The sequence below is a fragment of the Caloenas nicobarica genome, chromosome 2, assembly GCF_036013445.1.
Source record: "Caloenas nicobarica isolate bCalNic1 chromosome 2, bCalNic1.hap1, whole genome shotgun sequence".
NCBI classification, from domain to species: Eukaryota; Metazoa; Chordata; class Aves; order Columbiformes; family Columbidae; genus Caloenas; species Caloenas nicobarica.
In genome coordinates this window covers 131,221,941-131,237,114 of record NC_088246.1, presented here as the reverse complement: position 1 = coordinate 131,237,114, position 15,174 = coordinate 131,221,941, and the positions used below count along the sequence as shown (strand labels likewise).

At 37.8% G+C, this 15,174-nt stretch overlaps 1 protein-coding gene across 1 annotated transcript in view; it reads left to right on the top strand.

Moving 5' to 3' along the window:
- The first annotated feature begins 1,695 nt into the window (after window positions 1–1,695).
- Window positions 1,696–15,174, top strand: part of TRPA1 (transient receptor potential cation channel subfamily A member 1) — a 36,578-nt gene continuing 23,099 nt past the window's right edge. The window contains exons 1-8 of the mRNA XM_065629691.1: window positions 1,696–1,815; window positions 4,405–4,567; window positions 5,830–6,005; window positions 7,807–7,914; window positions 8,336–8,444; window positions 8,803–8,948; window positions 10,425–10,561; window positions 12,958–13,006. Of these exons, the coding sequence (XP_065485763.1) occupies window positions 1,696–1,815; window positions 4,405–4,567; window positions 5,830–6,005; window positions 7,807–7,914; window positions 8,336–8,444; window positions 8,803–8,948; window positions 10,425–10,561; window positions 12,958–13,006 (1,008 nt within the window). The remainder of the gene's footprint in view (window positions 1,816–4,404; window positions 4,568–5,829; window positions 6,006–7,806; window positions 7,915–8,335; window positions 8,445–8,802; window positions 8,949–10,424; window positions 10,562–12,957; window positions 13,007–15,174) is intronic.

Sequence of the window (15,174 nt, the reverse complement as noted above, 5' to 3'; positions counted from 1 at the left end):
ACGCAGATGATTGTGAGAGATCCCACAAGATTTGGTGATACAGTAAGAAACTGTCAGATTGAATTCGATGTTGATAAATGTTAGGTGGGTACACAGAAGAAACATAACCCTAACTACCCTCATATGAGTACAGCATGAGTGCTATTTATTTATACTATCACCACTAAGAAAATGGATTGTGGTGGAGCAGCAAAAAATCCCCAGGAAACTTAGGTCAGTGGCATTCAAAACAAGCAAATACCTTTGTGAGCATTTAGGAGAAGAATGAAGAAAAAAATGAACAAACAGTACTATTGCTTGAATGTATCTTGACTTTGGCATGTAGGTCTTGTCATCCCATTTCAGAAGGAACGTGGAAAATACACAGAGTAGCAGGATGAGGATGTTTAAAGATACAAAATGGCATCTCTAAGAAGGAAAACTAAATGAACAAAGCCCTGTCAGTGAGCAAAGAGCTGGAAGAACTTTGTGAAATTATGAGCACTAACAAGGATAAAAAAAGGGGAGCAACTCTCCATTTCTCAAAATGAAAACGCTAGGGATCACTAAGTGAATCTAGAGGTAAAAGAAAGCATTTTTCACAAAAAAAACATAATGAAATGATGGCACTTAGTGCCACAGAGTTCAGGAAGAGCTTAAACGAAGTAATGGAGAATTGCCAGTTGATGGCTATTAAACAGGCTGGACGGGATGTGACACCTGGTTCTGACAGTCCTTAAACCACCGGTTGCCATAAACCATAAACAGCCAGGGAAATATTAATCCTGTGTGCTTCCTATTGCATTTCCTAAGCGTATGCCCAGCCACTACCTGACCTTTGGTAGGGCTGCTCTTATCATATTAAATAAACTGTTAGTTCTCGGAGTTACAAATGTTTCCGTTGAAGACTCAGCAAGCATGACTCGGTTAAAGTCTCTTTGGTAATTAACCCTTTGAAACACTTTGTGCTGCTTCTTTCTGCACTCTTCCTATACCTTCCCGACGCTGCTCCAAATTTGCCGGTAAAACAAATTCTACAAGACAATTTTATGACCGCAAAGTAAATGCTGAGGAGTTAACCGCAGGAAACTCAAATCACTGTGGTAAAGTTGCGAGGCCGGTGCCGCAGCCCTGCCTGCCGCCCTGCGGTGCCCAGCCCGGGCGGGACAGCTGCGCTCCGCACACTCTGACTTGGCTGCTCCCGGTTTGCACCGCATTTATTTATTTCCAGTTTTGCACATCACGCTCTCTGCGCTGCGCTTCTTGCATGTGCAGATGCGCTCATCTCCAGGGATCTCTGGCACTGCCAGATGCTTAACCAGGGGATGAAAAAAACCCACCAGCCAAAACCCAGCGGGGATCGCTTCGCCCCCTCCAGCAACTGATGCCGTCGGCGGCGCTTCTGCCCGTCGCTGCTCCACAGCCGGGCACAGCGGCCGACCGGCCAAGCGCCCGTCCAGCACGAGTTGAGGCGGTGTCCCCAGAGGGGACCGGAGCTCCGCGCCCCCGGGACCTGCCTTTCTGCAGGGGGAGCCGCCCGGCGGGGAGCGGCTCGCCTTCCCGGGAGCGCCCCCGCCCGCTTTCCCCGCCTCCTGCCACCGCCGCTCCGGCGGGCTGGCTTCGCGGCCCCGGCACCGGTCGTCACTCGGTCTCTTGCCTCGCAGGTCTTCGGAGCGGGCGGGGAGGGCGCTGCTCGGAGCCGGGCGGGCGGGCGCCATGAAGCGCTCTCTGCTGCGGCTCTGCCAGTCGCGGGAGAAGGCGGCCGGCTCCAGTTCCTACCAGGGCGTCGTCTGCGAGGCGGATGCCGCCTCCGTCGCCTCGCAGGATGTCTTCAAGGTGCGTGCGGAGGGGAGCGGAGGAGGTGGGGGTGCCGAGGGCCGGGTGGCAGGTGTGAGGGCACAGCCTCGGGACAGCCGAGCCTGCCAGAGGCACCTACTAGTGCCCGAGACTGGGGCTCATGTGAAGGCGTTGGGACAAAGAGGGGCGAAGATGGAGAGGGAGCTGGGCGAGGGTGTGCGGGGACTCCGGAGGCAGCTGTGCGAGCTTGGCGTTAGTTACATCCCAGAGACCTTTTCCTCCCAGAGGTCCCTTTCCCCTCACTCGTCTGTGGAGTCGTGAGGGGTGGTGGACAGGCTGGAAGCTGCACTGGCCGTGGGACGTGAAGGCACAGGACACTATGACATTGTATGGCCAAGTCTGGACCAGGGCAAGCGGGAATGAGGGAGGGGAGCAGCCAAAGCGGGGTGTAGGGGTGGGTGGTGGGTGGCAAGTGGCTGCCATGGGGCTCCCCAGGAGTCCCCCTCTTAGAGGGAGGTCCAGAGGTCATGGTGGGAATAGTACACCATCTAGCAAAAATGTCACAAGAGGAAGATTTAGAAGCAGTGGAGCTATTATAAAGAGAAAGGCAACCAGCAGCAAAATTGCTGCCGGGAAGGATATAACATCTTCCCTTTTCCACAGAGAACAGGACAACTGATATATTTGTATTGCAGTTAGGAAGACATCGACCAAATGCTAGGGAAGCCTTTTTTAAGAGTAAGAATAATTAAGCAAAGGAAGAAGTTACTTACAGGAGAGATGACTTGGCTAACTTCAGAGATTTTTAAGAGCAGGCAAAACAAACTTGACAGAGGATGTGGATGGGTTTTTAAAGACCTCTTGAGGTCATTTCCAGCCTTGTTTTCTGTGTGCTAGCTGTAGTCCTGAGCAACACCTCTTCAGCGTGACATGGCTTATCACTCTGGTGCATGATCTGCCACTACAGAGCTCTTCAGGAGAAGTGCAGAGGAGCTGCCATTTAAAATAGCTTGCTTTGCTGTTTTGAACAACCAAAAACTTATTTCTTCCTTGCTTATTTTTGTTAATGAAGGACTGCAACATTGGTTGATTTTTTTTTAAATAGAAATTATCGTGCCACATTTTAGCCACATTTTGTCTTGCATTGACAAAAAGTTCCAATGTAAAGAATGGTGAAATGTGGTTTAAATCAATACGAATATTTGAAATTCATTACAATTAAAATTAAATTAGACTATAAGAAGGAATAGAAGATAGTGGTCTCTGTAATATGGTTTTCTTAAATAGCTTTTTGATGTGTATAAAACATACAGATATTTATGTATGTAATTGACGTCTTACCTTTATGACAGTTGAATCATCTTAAATACCCTTTCCACAATACCACCAGTTTTCTATTAGCTTTTTCTAATTGCACTTTTGAAGCAGATGCTACCCCTGTATTTGGCCTCAGTCTTCTAAACCTTTAAACACATTTGTAACATTATTGAGATGAGTAACCTCACTGAGGTCAATGGGACTATTAAGGTGAAGGAAATTAAACACGTGCTTATGTGTATGAATGAGCTGCTCAGTAATGACAGCAAATATTGTTGAGTCTTTGTGGCTCAGGGGATCCTGGAGAGCAAAGTTTTCCTTTTCTTTTGCAGCGGAGGAGGGAACAGTGTTTTTAAGGGATTTCCTTTATTTTACACTTTGCTTCCTTACACATTTTTGGGATGGTTTGCATTACTTTTGACATGCATTTTTCTCTCTTTTTTTTGCTCCAAATTTTGTTGAATTATTTTTCTTTTTTTTTATTCCCTTTAAATTTTATAATAACTTGGTTTTAAATTCCTGCCCATTCTACTGCAATAATTTTATTTTTCTATCACATTTCTTCATATGCAAGCATTGGTTTTGAAACACTCTAACAAAAATATTTGGAGAAATCATAAAGTAAGAATCAGCAGGGTTTCCATAGTGCGCTTTGGTTGCAAAGCACTGTACCAGGGAGGTATCGAGGTGTCAGTGGGCTGAGCTGTTGGAGGGGGTTTTGTTGTACTACACTGTGAAGATGCTGGGTTGTTTCAGACTGAGATGGTAACTTATGGGATGTGCTTAGGATACTGTTGAAATTAAGAAATTTATTGATTCCGCTCACATAAAGAACACCACAGGAACCCAGTAGCTGAATGTGAAAGCCCAGGACATAGTATCAGTCTCTGTAGAAAGGTCTAGAAAAGGAATTTATCAAGATTATTAACTTTTCCTCTTTGTTGAGTTCATTTGACGTGGCCACAGCTGGAAAGAGTATAAAACAGTAAGTCATGAATTTGCTTGTTTGAAATTTGCTGTGGTTGAAGGAGGATCTTGAGCTCATTACATAAGACAAAATAATGTATTCAAGATAATTTCCATTTTTGTTAATTTCGCATTGTTTCCTCATCTGGGTCTGATTTTGTAATCAATCAAATCAATCAGAGTTTCGCTGTTGACTCAATATGATCAGAATTTGTGTATTTCTCTATGAAACTAAGCAGCTGGGAGAGAAGTATTGAGTGGTAACATGCCCACAGTAACACATTATAGCACTGCTAACATCTCGCCTATTAATGAGAAAATTAGAATATTTGTGTCCAAAAATAGGTGATTTCGGATGGAAGTGCCTGTAGGCTACGGAGCTTCATTAAGAAGAATCGTTCTGGACTTACCAAAGTGGATGAATTAAATGCCACCCCACTGCATCACGCTGCAGAAGGAGGTCAAATAGAATTAATGCAGTTGATCATGGACGATTCTTCCTCTGAAGGTAACACACATTTTAAGAACCATTGTACTTAACAGAATAAAGAAGTTCACTAATCAGGGTTTGTTACCCACTCGAAGCAGAACTGGTATGTGTTATCTGCATTTATAGATTTAAATATAGTTCAAACTGTCTGCTATAGTTTGCAGTGTGTTGGGCATGATTTGGATCACCCTTGTTATGTTAGGACTGTTTTCTCTCTAATGCAGTGAATCCGTATATCTTATTTAGTTTAGGACTCAGATTTAGAGTCTTCAGATATGAAAAAGAAAACTGCAGTGAAATACAGGAGGCCGGAATTTTTGTCTTCCTTATGTAATTTATGTGTCTTTTTTAACACTTGTAATACTGGAAATGTAAAAGAGAAGTAATTTGTTTCCTTATACTTGTCATTCAAGTTGTCATCATGTATACTTAGTAGTGAGGAAGAATGAACATTTGATGAGATCGGCCATCTAAAGAAATTTAGGGAAGAAGTGATATGTGGGAGAACAGGGGGCCTTGAATGATGGAACTACACTCTATGTAAAAGGTGTTGTTCAGTAGTTATTAGTAAATATTGTGTACTACATAAGACTCCACTGATAGATTGTGGGCTACTGAGCAAACAAGTGAAGGCCCTGAAAAGCTCCTTTTTTACACCTAATGATGGCTAATCTAATTTTAGATTATTCTGGCTGAAATATATTGTTTTTCTTTTCAGTATATAATTTTTATCTTTATTTTTCAGAGTATCCGTTGAAGTTCATTTGACATTTTGAAGCTCAAAATATATGTGTAGAACAGACTAGTTTTATAATTACCATGAACTGATTTACTTCTGTGTTCTTAAGTGAATCAGAATAGATATGATCTTTAATCTTCTTTCAGTTTGCAAGCACTTATCTCTTATTTTAGTTATTCACACAGTTGCTCTGTGCAGTCTCTAAAGCAATAGCTGCAGTCAAATAAGATAGGAAAGTGAAAAGACAAGGAAAGAGGGAAATCAAGTAACTGTTGGGTGAACAAAAAAGATGTATAATAATAGGCAAAAAATAGACAGGTGTTTCACACCTCTCATCTTTCTAACAAATACTGTGGATTCAGCAAAATATTTAATGAATTTAACACAATGCACTGTGTGACATGCAGTCTTTCACTTTCTCTCTTCAAAGAAATGTAGTAGCACAGACATAAACCTCCCTTGAAGAAACTTTTTTTCAGTGAGATCGGAATATTTGATGGCTTTGCTTTGGTTTTGTTTTGTTTTCTCTCCTTTGACCTAGTATTAAACGTGATGGATTCTTCTGGGAATACCCCACTGCACTGGGCCACAAAGAAAAACCAGGTGGAAAGCGTTAGTTTGCTGCTCAGCAGAGGAGCCAATCCAAACATTCTCAATGCCAATATGATGGCACCTTTGCATATGGCCGTGCAGTCCCTGCATAATGAAATTGTTAAGGTGAGTCTAAAGTCCACATAAATATATAGAATTGATAAGCAGCTCAACAGCAGCTGCGTGCAGAACATGACCTTGTTTATATATGCTTTATCTCCTCACATGCTTTGTTTAGTGAGCCTGATGTGTAACACATGAGGCTTATAGAAATTTCTGTGTCTTCTTAGCACAGCAAGTAAAAAGTAACTTACTAATTTTTCTAAATACTGATATTTGTGCTGTGACAGTAGTTGTTATGTTTTGTGAAAAATTCTTTTAAATTCTTCAAACACAAGGAATTTTCTTTAAAAAGGTTCTTTTTAAGACTAGATTGCATGTAGACGTGTTATTTCAAATGTTTGTGCTCTGATTTTTTTTTTTTTACAACTGTATAGGAAGTCATAGAAGTATCAAAATTTTCTTGAAACTAATGTATTATGTTTTTTTAATGAAAGCCAGATTAAAATTAATCAGAAAACACAGTTCTTAAAAATAACATTGTAATAATAATTTGAATAATAGCAGAACTAAACCTGCAATTAAAAATCACAAACATATATTGTGAAGAAATTACTAAGGTGAGTGTTTTGGACCATGTAAAATAGCAACAGCACTGGGATTTTAAGCAGCATAATTTTTTCATAATTTGTCCAAGTGCAACGAGAATGTTTTCACTCCATATGCAGCATTTGGATAGAATTTTAGAATTTGTAGAGTTCTTGAACTTACCAGGTGAATACAACCTTAACACCACATCACTTGTTTTTCCCTTTAAATTTGTCTCCTTTTCTCATTCATCCAAACAAAAAAAAAGAAAAACCTATTCCTGTATTCAAGACTTAAAATCCTTTAGAGATTTTCAGTGCTAAAATATTTCGCTGTCCTCAGATCTTCTACAAAATCTCTATTTATTATAAATTAAGAACAATAAAATGTGAAATACAATTACATTTTTAAAATGGGCTTCGTGTCATGTTCTGGGTGTGGGTTATTTTACAGCTCTGCTCTTGACTAAATATGTGCTCTCATTTTTTCCCCACTGTGTTGTTTATTCAAACTAATTCCTCTTTGGTTTCTATTGTCAAATTGCTTGAGAGTGATTAAAGTGTGCCAGTTCTTCCAGTACAGAAAAATTCATTGGAATTACTGAAAGATAATTAAATAAATATGTAGATAGAGGAATGAATACGAGATGCAGTATCATAATTTTCATTTACAGATCCTTTGCTTGTCAAAAAGTGCTGGAAGCAGTCACAGAGGTACTTGGTGACACTGGTAGCTCGGTGTGAGCTGTTAACATAGGGACTGAAGCAGGAATTCAGGGCTGGAAGAGTCCCTGTTCTCACCAAGTCCCATCTCCCTTGATCTTATATATAACTGTCTTAAGAGATGCCTAATCGAGTAGCACCTGCAACATTGCGGCTTTCCAGGGAATATAAAATATTACAAGACATTGTAACAAACTTAGTTGAAAATCACCATCTGTAATTTGCTACAGAAAAGATTTTCTCCCAGTATTGGGGAAATTGTTAAATAAAACTTTAAGATATTCTGCAGCTATGTGCAGTGCTTATCCTAGTTACCCAGCTGTCTACTGTAAAGAATTTTACTTTTCTTTGTTCTCACCTGCATTTTTCACCTGCCTATTTTTACATTCTCCCTCATTTTGTCCCTCCTCTGCCTATGCATTGTGAGCTGTTGGCATGCAAAAAGAATAAGTTGCAAGAGTGCTATGAGTGATAAACAGTAGAAGTAGTGGAATAAATCTGTGTTGGTATTGTTGTATTGGGCATATGGTTGACTGAATGTTTTCTTAAACATTTAGATTTTAGTCCAGCATAGCAGTACAGATGTTAATTTGGAAGGTGAAGCAGGGAACACACCTATAATTGTAGCATGTTACAAGGATAATCCTGAAGCACTGACACTCCTGGTAGGTGTAATTATCTGTCATCTTTTGATGTGATTCTGTTTACCTTGATGCAGTGTTATTCTGTTTCTGTGTTCTGTCTTTGTTTAAGGGAGGAAGGTTAATCATGGACCTAATATTCAAGTTACTAATATTCAAGTTTGCTAACAAACTTTAATCTTTTAAGAGCATATGTAAATATATCTGAGTGGCAAACAGAGAAAACTTCAACTGGTTTTGAAGGTCATCAGAACACAAAATAAAGCACATGTATGTATCGATGTATGCATATAACATGCAAAAGATGTTTGTATATGAACTTCACAATGCATATACAACATAAAAAAAAGGAGGCGGCCACCCAGGAGACTGTACCTGTAAGAGTATGTTCATTAGTCAGAATTTTCTGTATGTCATTAAGCTATTTCCAGACTTTATTTTTCAGATTGAAAATGGAGGGAAAATATGTAAACCAAACAAAACTGGAAGTATGCCTATCCATGCAGCTGCATTTTCAGGTGCAAAAACATGTATGGAAATTCTTTTAAAAAAAGGTAAATACATTGTTCCCAAGCCATCAGTAAGATTTATTATTTATAGTAGTGTTACCAATTTTCTACTTTAATTCTCAAAGAACTATGCAAACAAGCACTTATAACTGCGATTGAACCTACAAGAAGTTAATGCAATTATTCCTGTGGGCAATTCATGCTAGTAACTTTTGTAGGATTGCAGCAGCAGCTTAACTGCTTTCGTAAATGTATGCCCATCCATTGTTTAGCGATCGATGTGAAAGGTTCATATTTTGAGCGGGAGGATATTATTCCACAGTTAATATACTTGTTTTGAAAGCCTTGATAGCTTCTGTTATCTTTCTTGCTTGAAAAATTTCCACTTATTTTCATTTCTCAGGTGAAGAATTGGGTCACTCTGCTAAAACCCACATCAATTTTACCAATAATGGAAAGTGCAGTCCACTTCATTTGGCAGTTCAAAGTGGGGACCTTGAAATGATTAAAATGTGCATTGAATTTGGAGCCCAAATTGATCTAAAACAGGTAAAACTTTAATTGGGGTGAAATATAATTTTGATAAAACTGAGATATCTCTGAATCTCTAAGTGGTATGAAAAATGGTGAGCAGATAACCATTGCTCATTGTCTCTTCCAATGCAAAACCTAGAGAGCAGCAAATGAAAACAAGTCTCTTGTTCACATCAGGCAAAATGGCAGTTTTCTTTACAGAAGCCATGTAGGATGTTGTGGCTATGAAAATTTTGCATGGATTCAAAATGCTTTTGGGCAGATCCATAGAAGAAAAATCAGTTCTCAGCTACTGAATACATTGGCATCCCCTCTGGCTCAGGAAGTCCTTGAGTCATAAACCGGGGGAGTCTGGGGGAGCACTCTGGAGAATGGTACAGCCTTCTTCACAAAGTCTTTTCTATACACCTGCCATGTCTTTTCTCAGAAATGGGATCATCAATCTGACCCTTTCTCATCATTCTTATTTATTCTCAGCCTTGCTCTGGCCTTTACAGTGTCTTCTTTGTAAGCAAGCACAAATTTGTGATGCTACTGCTGCTACCATGATACTTTTGGTGTAATGGTCTGTGCCTAGCTTCATGATGAATAAACATTTCAGAAGATACCTATCATTAATTGGATTGTTTGCAAGGCTCAGATCAACTCATGAGAGCAAAGATAAACATAGTTTAGCCTTCTTTTATTGGTTTGATTCTTTGAACACATAGCTTTTGAATGATATGATTTATACTCCTGATTTTTTGATGGGTAAGACTATTTTGAGAACGCTTAAGACATTGTAGAAAAGCTCATTCCAATGCAATGAAATGTTCCTGTTCTAAAAAGGAGAAAGTCAAAACCCTCAGGCATGTATTAAATCTAGTTTGTCCCATCTAGCTAAATGAAATCCTGTTTTGGCAAATCTTGTTCTAATCATTTATTTATTGCTTAATAATTTAATGGCTGTCTAGCTTATAATAGTTTAATAACATACTAGACCAAGTTATTTTTAACCTGCAGATTTTTTTTATTATGAATGAGATCTAAGGAAGATTCCGTTTAAGAAAGTGAAAAACGTTTTAAAAGAATACTTTTTCTATATTGTATGGGCATATTTGTTTGCTTATTCATTTGTAGTGGTCTACCTATGGCTTTCTGTAGTTTTCCTTTGCTTCATCTTTTGTATTAAATGGTGCTCTGTGTGTCTGTTTATTTATTCAACTACAAAATATTATTAAGAGTGTAACTATCTCATATCTTAGGGACTTGGCATGGAATAATAAGGAGCTTTGTAGTAATCCTTTAAAACTGGCTAATTAGTCTTTTCTGGTCTTTAAGATCTCTTTAGAATTCCACTATTTTAGTTAAAGACTGAAGTTTCATTACTTGAATAGAAATTTAGGCATTTAGGAGTTGCAAATCCTGGGCTAGATTGCTAGTGTGTTTACTAGGTTGAATGTTAGGTTGTTGGGGTTTAAATATTTACATGTTTTATTTTCACATTTACAGAATGAAAAATGCACAGCACTTCATTTTGCTGCCACTCAAGGAGCAACAGAGATTGTAAAGTTAATGATGTCATCCTATGCTGGTGATGAATCCATTATTGATGCTGTAGACGGGAATAAGGAAACTTTGCTTCACAGGTAGGAGGCTGCTCTGCCAGACTTCACTATTAATTGTGAGCCATGATGTTATTCTCAGCAGTTTATATAGCATGCTTTAAAACACCCTTCCTCATGGGCTGGAACTTCTGCATGGGATGGGGGATGGTTTTAGTACACTATGAAAGAGGCAATAATTAGGTCAGAATGTCAAAGATTTTAGTGCTGATAGAAAAATCAAAACAGTTGCAGTTACCTTGGAACCATATCAAGGAGTTATCACTAAGAGTTTATATTGAAAATTTACTCCAGTGAAGTAGTATGTGAACAAATTTATGGAATTGTTAACAACTTCTGCAATTGTGGAACAAATGCCCTCATCTAACGGGATTATGTTCTCCAGAAAATGAATGAAAAGTAATAACATATTTTTTTTCTCTAAAAAATTGTCTTATGCCTGGTCAGCTGCAAATAAATATTGTTTCACTTCCCTATGACGACAAAGCTGCAGATGGCATTTGTGTATGGCATAATCCTCTAGACGAGGGGTGTCAAACTCATTTTCACCGGGGACCACATCAGCCTTGCAGTTGCCTTCAAAGGGCCAAATGTAATAAATTTATACAGTCCTAAAACTACATTCAACCCTTTGAAGGCAACCACGAGTCTGATGTGGCCCCCGGTGAAAATGAGTTGGACACCCTTGGTCTAGACTTCTAGTTTTTCACAGCCCATTTGAAATTAGAGCACTAGGCTGTGGAGAAGTTTCCTCAGTCTTCTGTAGCAGAAAGATGCTTCGTTACACGTGCTGGCTACCAGCTCTATGGAAGATAGTATTTTTCCCCATCTATACTTTTTTTGCAAGAAAGATATGTCTCACTGCATTTCAGTGTAATAATTTTACAGTGTTATTCTACAAGAAGTTTTACAATATGAAATAATCAGTGGAAAGTCAGAGGCAGTGGGGATGATTGTTCTTTGGACATTGTATGAAGTGGAACGATTCAAAGGTAATTGAAGAAATTAAAAGGAGAGTGTGTTGTAAAGTCAAGGTTTGGGTAAACTTGGAAATGCTACCACAATAGAACAAGATTGAAGACAAAGTGATGCCAAATGCCAAAGAAACTTGCACAGACACAACATACTACTGAATAGATAACTGGCTGTCATATCCATGAAAATGATTATCCTTGGGAAAATCTTGGAAAAAGAATGGCACTCTTTCAACCTGAGTCTGTGAAACAGGAAAAAAATATTATCAAGAATCATCAGAAAGGTAGAAAGTCACCCAGATATCTCAGAATATAAATAAACTGTACAGGAAAGTTAACTTGTTCAGAAGTGAAGGAGCAGTGAAGCATAAGCAGGACTTGATCCTTTCACAATCCTACTGTCATGTGTCCATCTAAATATTTTACAAAATGACTTAGCTTTCTCTTCATTCACCTTGGAATATATTTTGAGTGTGTGTGAAGCATTTGATATTTATGGCTGGCTGTAGGGGTCTACTACAGATAACGGAGGTATCTCTACTTATCTGGAACCATGACACGATTTTTTAAATATATCTTTGGAGTAATCAGTTCTAACTATAGTACACCCTGTGTTCTTACCTCTTATAATGAATCCTACAGGAACTGTTATGTGTGAGATACAGAGCAGCCTTGGAGCTGTCCTCCTGTTTTGTTCATTGAGTTAAAATATTCAACAGAAGTCTGTCTTCTGAAAACAGAGTGGGTGTATTAATTGCACTATATTTCCTGCTTTAAAATTTTTTTTTATAATATATAATTCACTGTCTTACTGTAAAATAAAAACCGAGATTTTTTCACATGTATAGACAGATTTAAAATATTTTTAGTAAATTAATGTCACCAAGATTTATATCAGTATATCAAATATTTTCATATTTTCTCAAGTAGACTTGACTGCCACAGTCAGAATACATTTAGTCATTTCCATTTTAACCCCACTCTAGAGTTATTACACAAAATATATAGCAAGATATTTTTGAAGATCAGAACAATAAAATGGATTTGAGACACTAGTCTGCCTGAAACAAACTGAGTCTGAAGTTTATGGAATTCTATATTGACCTCGTATGGTACAGCGAAAGATCTCACATATGAAATTACTTGTTCTGTCAAAAATAGTGGTAAAATACCTGTTGACCTACCAATGAGGTCTTTGTTTCCTGCAGTGAATTTTCAATGTATTAATTGAACTGAACTTAGCTTAAAAACGAAACTCCATGACGAAAATGAAAACAGTTTATTAAAATGGATTATATAATAAAGATATCTCTCTGTTTCTTTATTTTTAAATGTATCGATTTGAAAATACTAGAAAATGTAGCAAATGAAGAAAAATACCAACCTTTGGCTTGAACCTTCATTGTCCTTTCTAATGTTACTGTATTTTGCATTTTTTCCCCACAGGACAGCATTGTTTGATCATTATGAGCTGGCAGAATATTTGATTTCAATGGTAAATATTTAATCAAGCAACACGTTTATAGAGTTTATTGTTATATATTACTACAGGTCTGCATAGAAAAATTCATAAAGGAGAATGTGTTCTCAGGTATAGGTTATTTAGATATATGTCTGTATTTCATAATGCATAATTGACAGTTGCAGTACAGTGGTTGTTATGGCTCCATAACAGCATCCTGCAGTTACGGAAGGAAGATGAAAACTTGCATTCGTATTTCCATTTTACTTACTCGGAAAGCTTTTATAAACACCTTTTACCAGATATAACAAACTGGTTCAGTCATCCTCACTTTTAGGATATGAAATATAAAATAAATGCTAAGCATGCATGAATTAAATCTGATTTTTCCAAAAAACAAACCTTTATTTGAAGTATGTACATACGATTTTTCTGGGATCACATAGCCATACACTGAAGTTTGTGCATGATCTAGAAATGTTTTTTACTCTGTGTAATTTGGTTATGTTTCTTCACTGAATAATTATGAGGGAGAAAGAGAAGAAACGTAACAGGGGATGTACTGGCTATGCTCCAAGTATCCATTTATACCTATTAAACTAAGGGTCATACAACCATTATATGCTCCATTCTGCAGAGGAAATTTTCAGAAGTCAGCAGACTTCTTTTCCATTTTGTGTATGTTTATGGTTTTTTGCTTAATTTCATGACAATTGTATTCAGAAAAATTATCTTCTACATACAGTTTTACTTTTTTTCAAACATCTATTATAGGGATTGGATTTAGTCAGAACTAGATGTTGCACTTATTTTCAATTCAGATACGAAATGATGAGGTTTGACTGCTTCAACTTGTCTGACAAAACAACGTATCTACAGAAATTATTATCTGAGAAATACAAACACAAGTTTTACATCTGTAGGCTTGTGTGCACGAAGTATTTGAGGGAATATCTTTAACAACACATTTGCTAAAAACAAGCTTTTATTCCTCGAGTGTCATTTTGACTTTTTTGACCTCTTCTATAGAATCTATGCTGAGGGTTTGTTTGACTTTCCAGATAAAGTAAGTCACTTTTGAAGCTTTAGGACTGTTTTCATTCACCCTGTCTGGGAATGGATCAAAATATACCAGCCGGGGTTAGTGGGTTGCAGCACGTGCAGCCTGTCCTGCCTACTCTCCTGGACTCCTGGCAAGATCATTAGAGATCACCTGTGCTGCATGAGGGTGAAAAAGAAAAGGTGAAGCAATGTTACTGCTCAAAAGGAACAGCAAATTCCAGCTCAGAATGGCTCTCTGGTTTCAATAAAGAAGAAAATGTATTTATTTTATTTATTAAATATCCACATTTCATGCACATTAACTTACAATGATGCTTTCCTTTATCTTATTTTTGGTACTTCTAGTGTCTATTGTAAACACATAGAATGTTACATCTAGGTCTTCTAGATAGAAAAGGTGATATCTATGCTAAATAGAACCATCCAGGCACACTTTGTATGCCGTTTACATTTAACTTGCACCAATATTCTTTAAGTTATAGGTCAATGTCCTACATAAAAATCAGAGAATCAAATTCTACAGATATTTCTTGCAGAGCTTTTCATTATTTTGCATTTGGCCTCAACATAACGTGCCAAAGAGTACATGCTCCTGTTCTGGTGAGATGTACAGCTGTGGTTTGCCATAACTGAAGGCTAACTGAAGCCTTAAAAAAGGGAAAAGGGAAAAGACAGAAGCCTAGATCAATATTTCCAAATTCTTAACATTACAAAACTTTGTAGCTTTAAAGAAATGTTCCTTACAAATTGGTTTGCAAATTAAGCATTTTAAGCACAGTGAATTTAACAACAATGTCCAAGTGGCCATTGTCATATTTGACAGGTGCACAGTATCTGGTTTGTGCATGCAAATAGTGTGGTTGTACTTGCAAGTTATATATACAACTACAAAGAAGAAGAAAGCCATGAAAATCAGAAAGTTGTCCTGATTTAGCGAGTATCTAAGCAATTTCATTGCATCTTTCAGTGTTTCTTTTTTTTTGTGTACTAGAGAATTTACCATTGAGATGTCTGGTGTTTCCTAAGTTTACTTCATTAATTTTATTGAAATGTGCTTACTCAAAGTAAATAAGCAGTAATTTTACATGTTTTCTTGCTTCATTTTTTTGGACGTCCTTTTTTCCATTTTACTTCTTTTG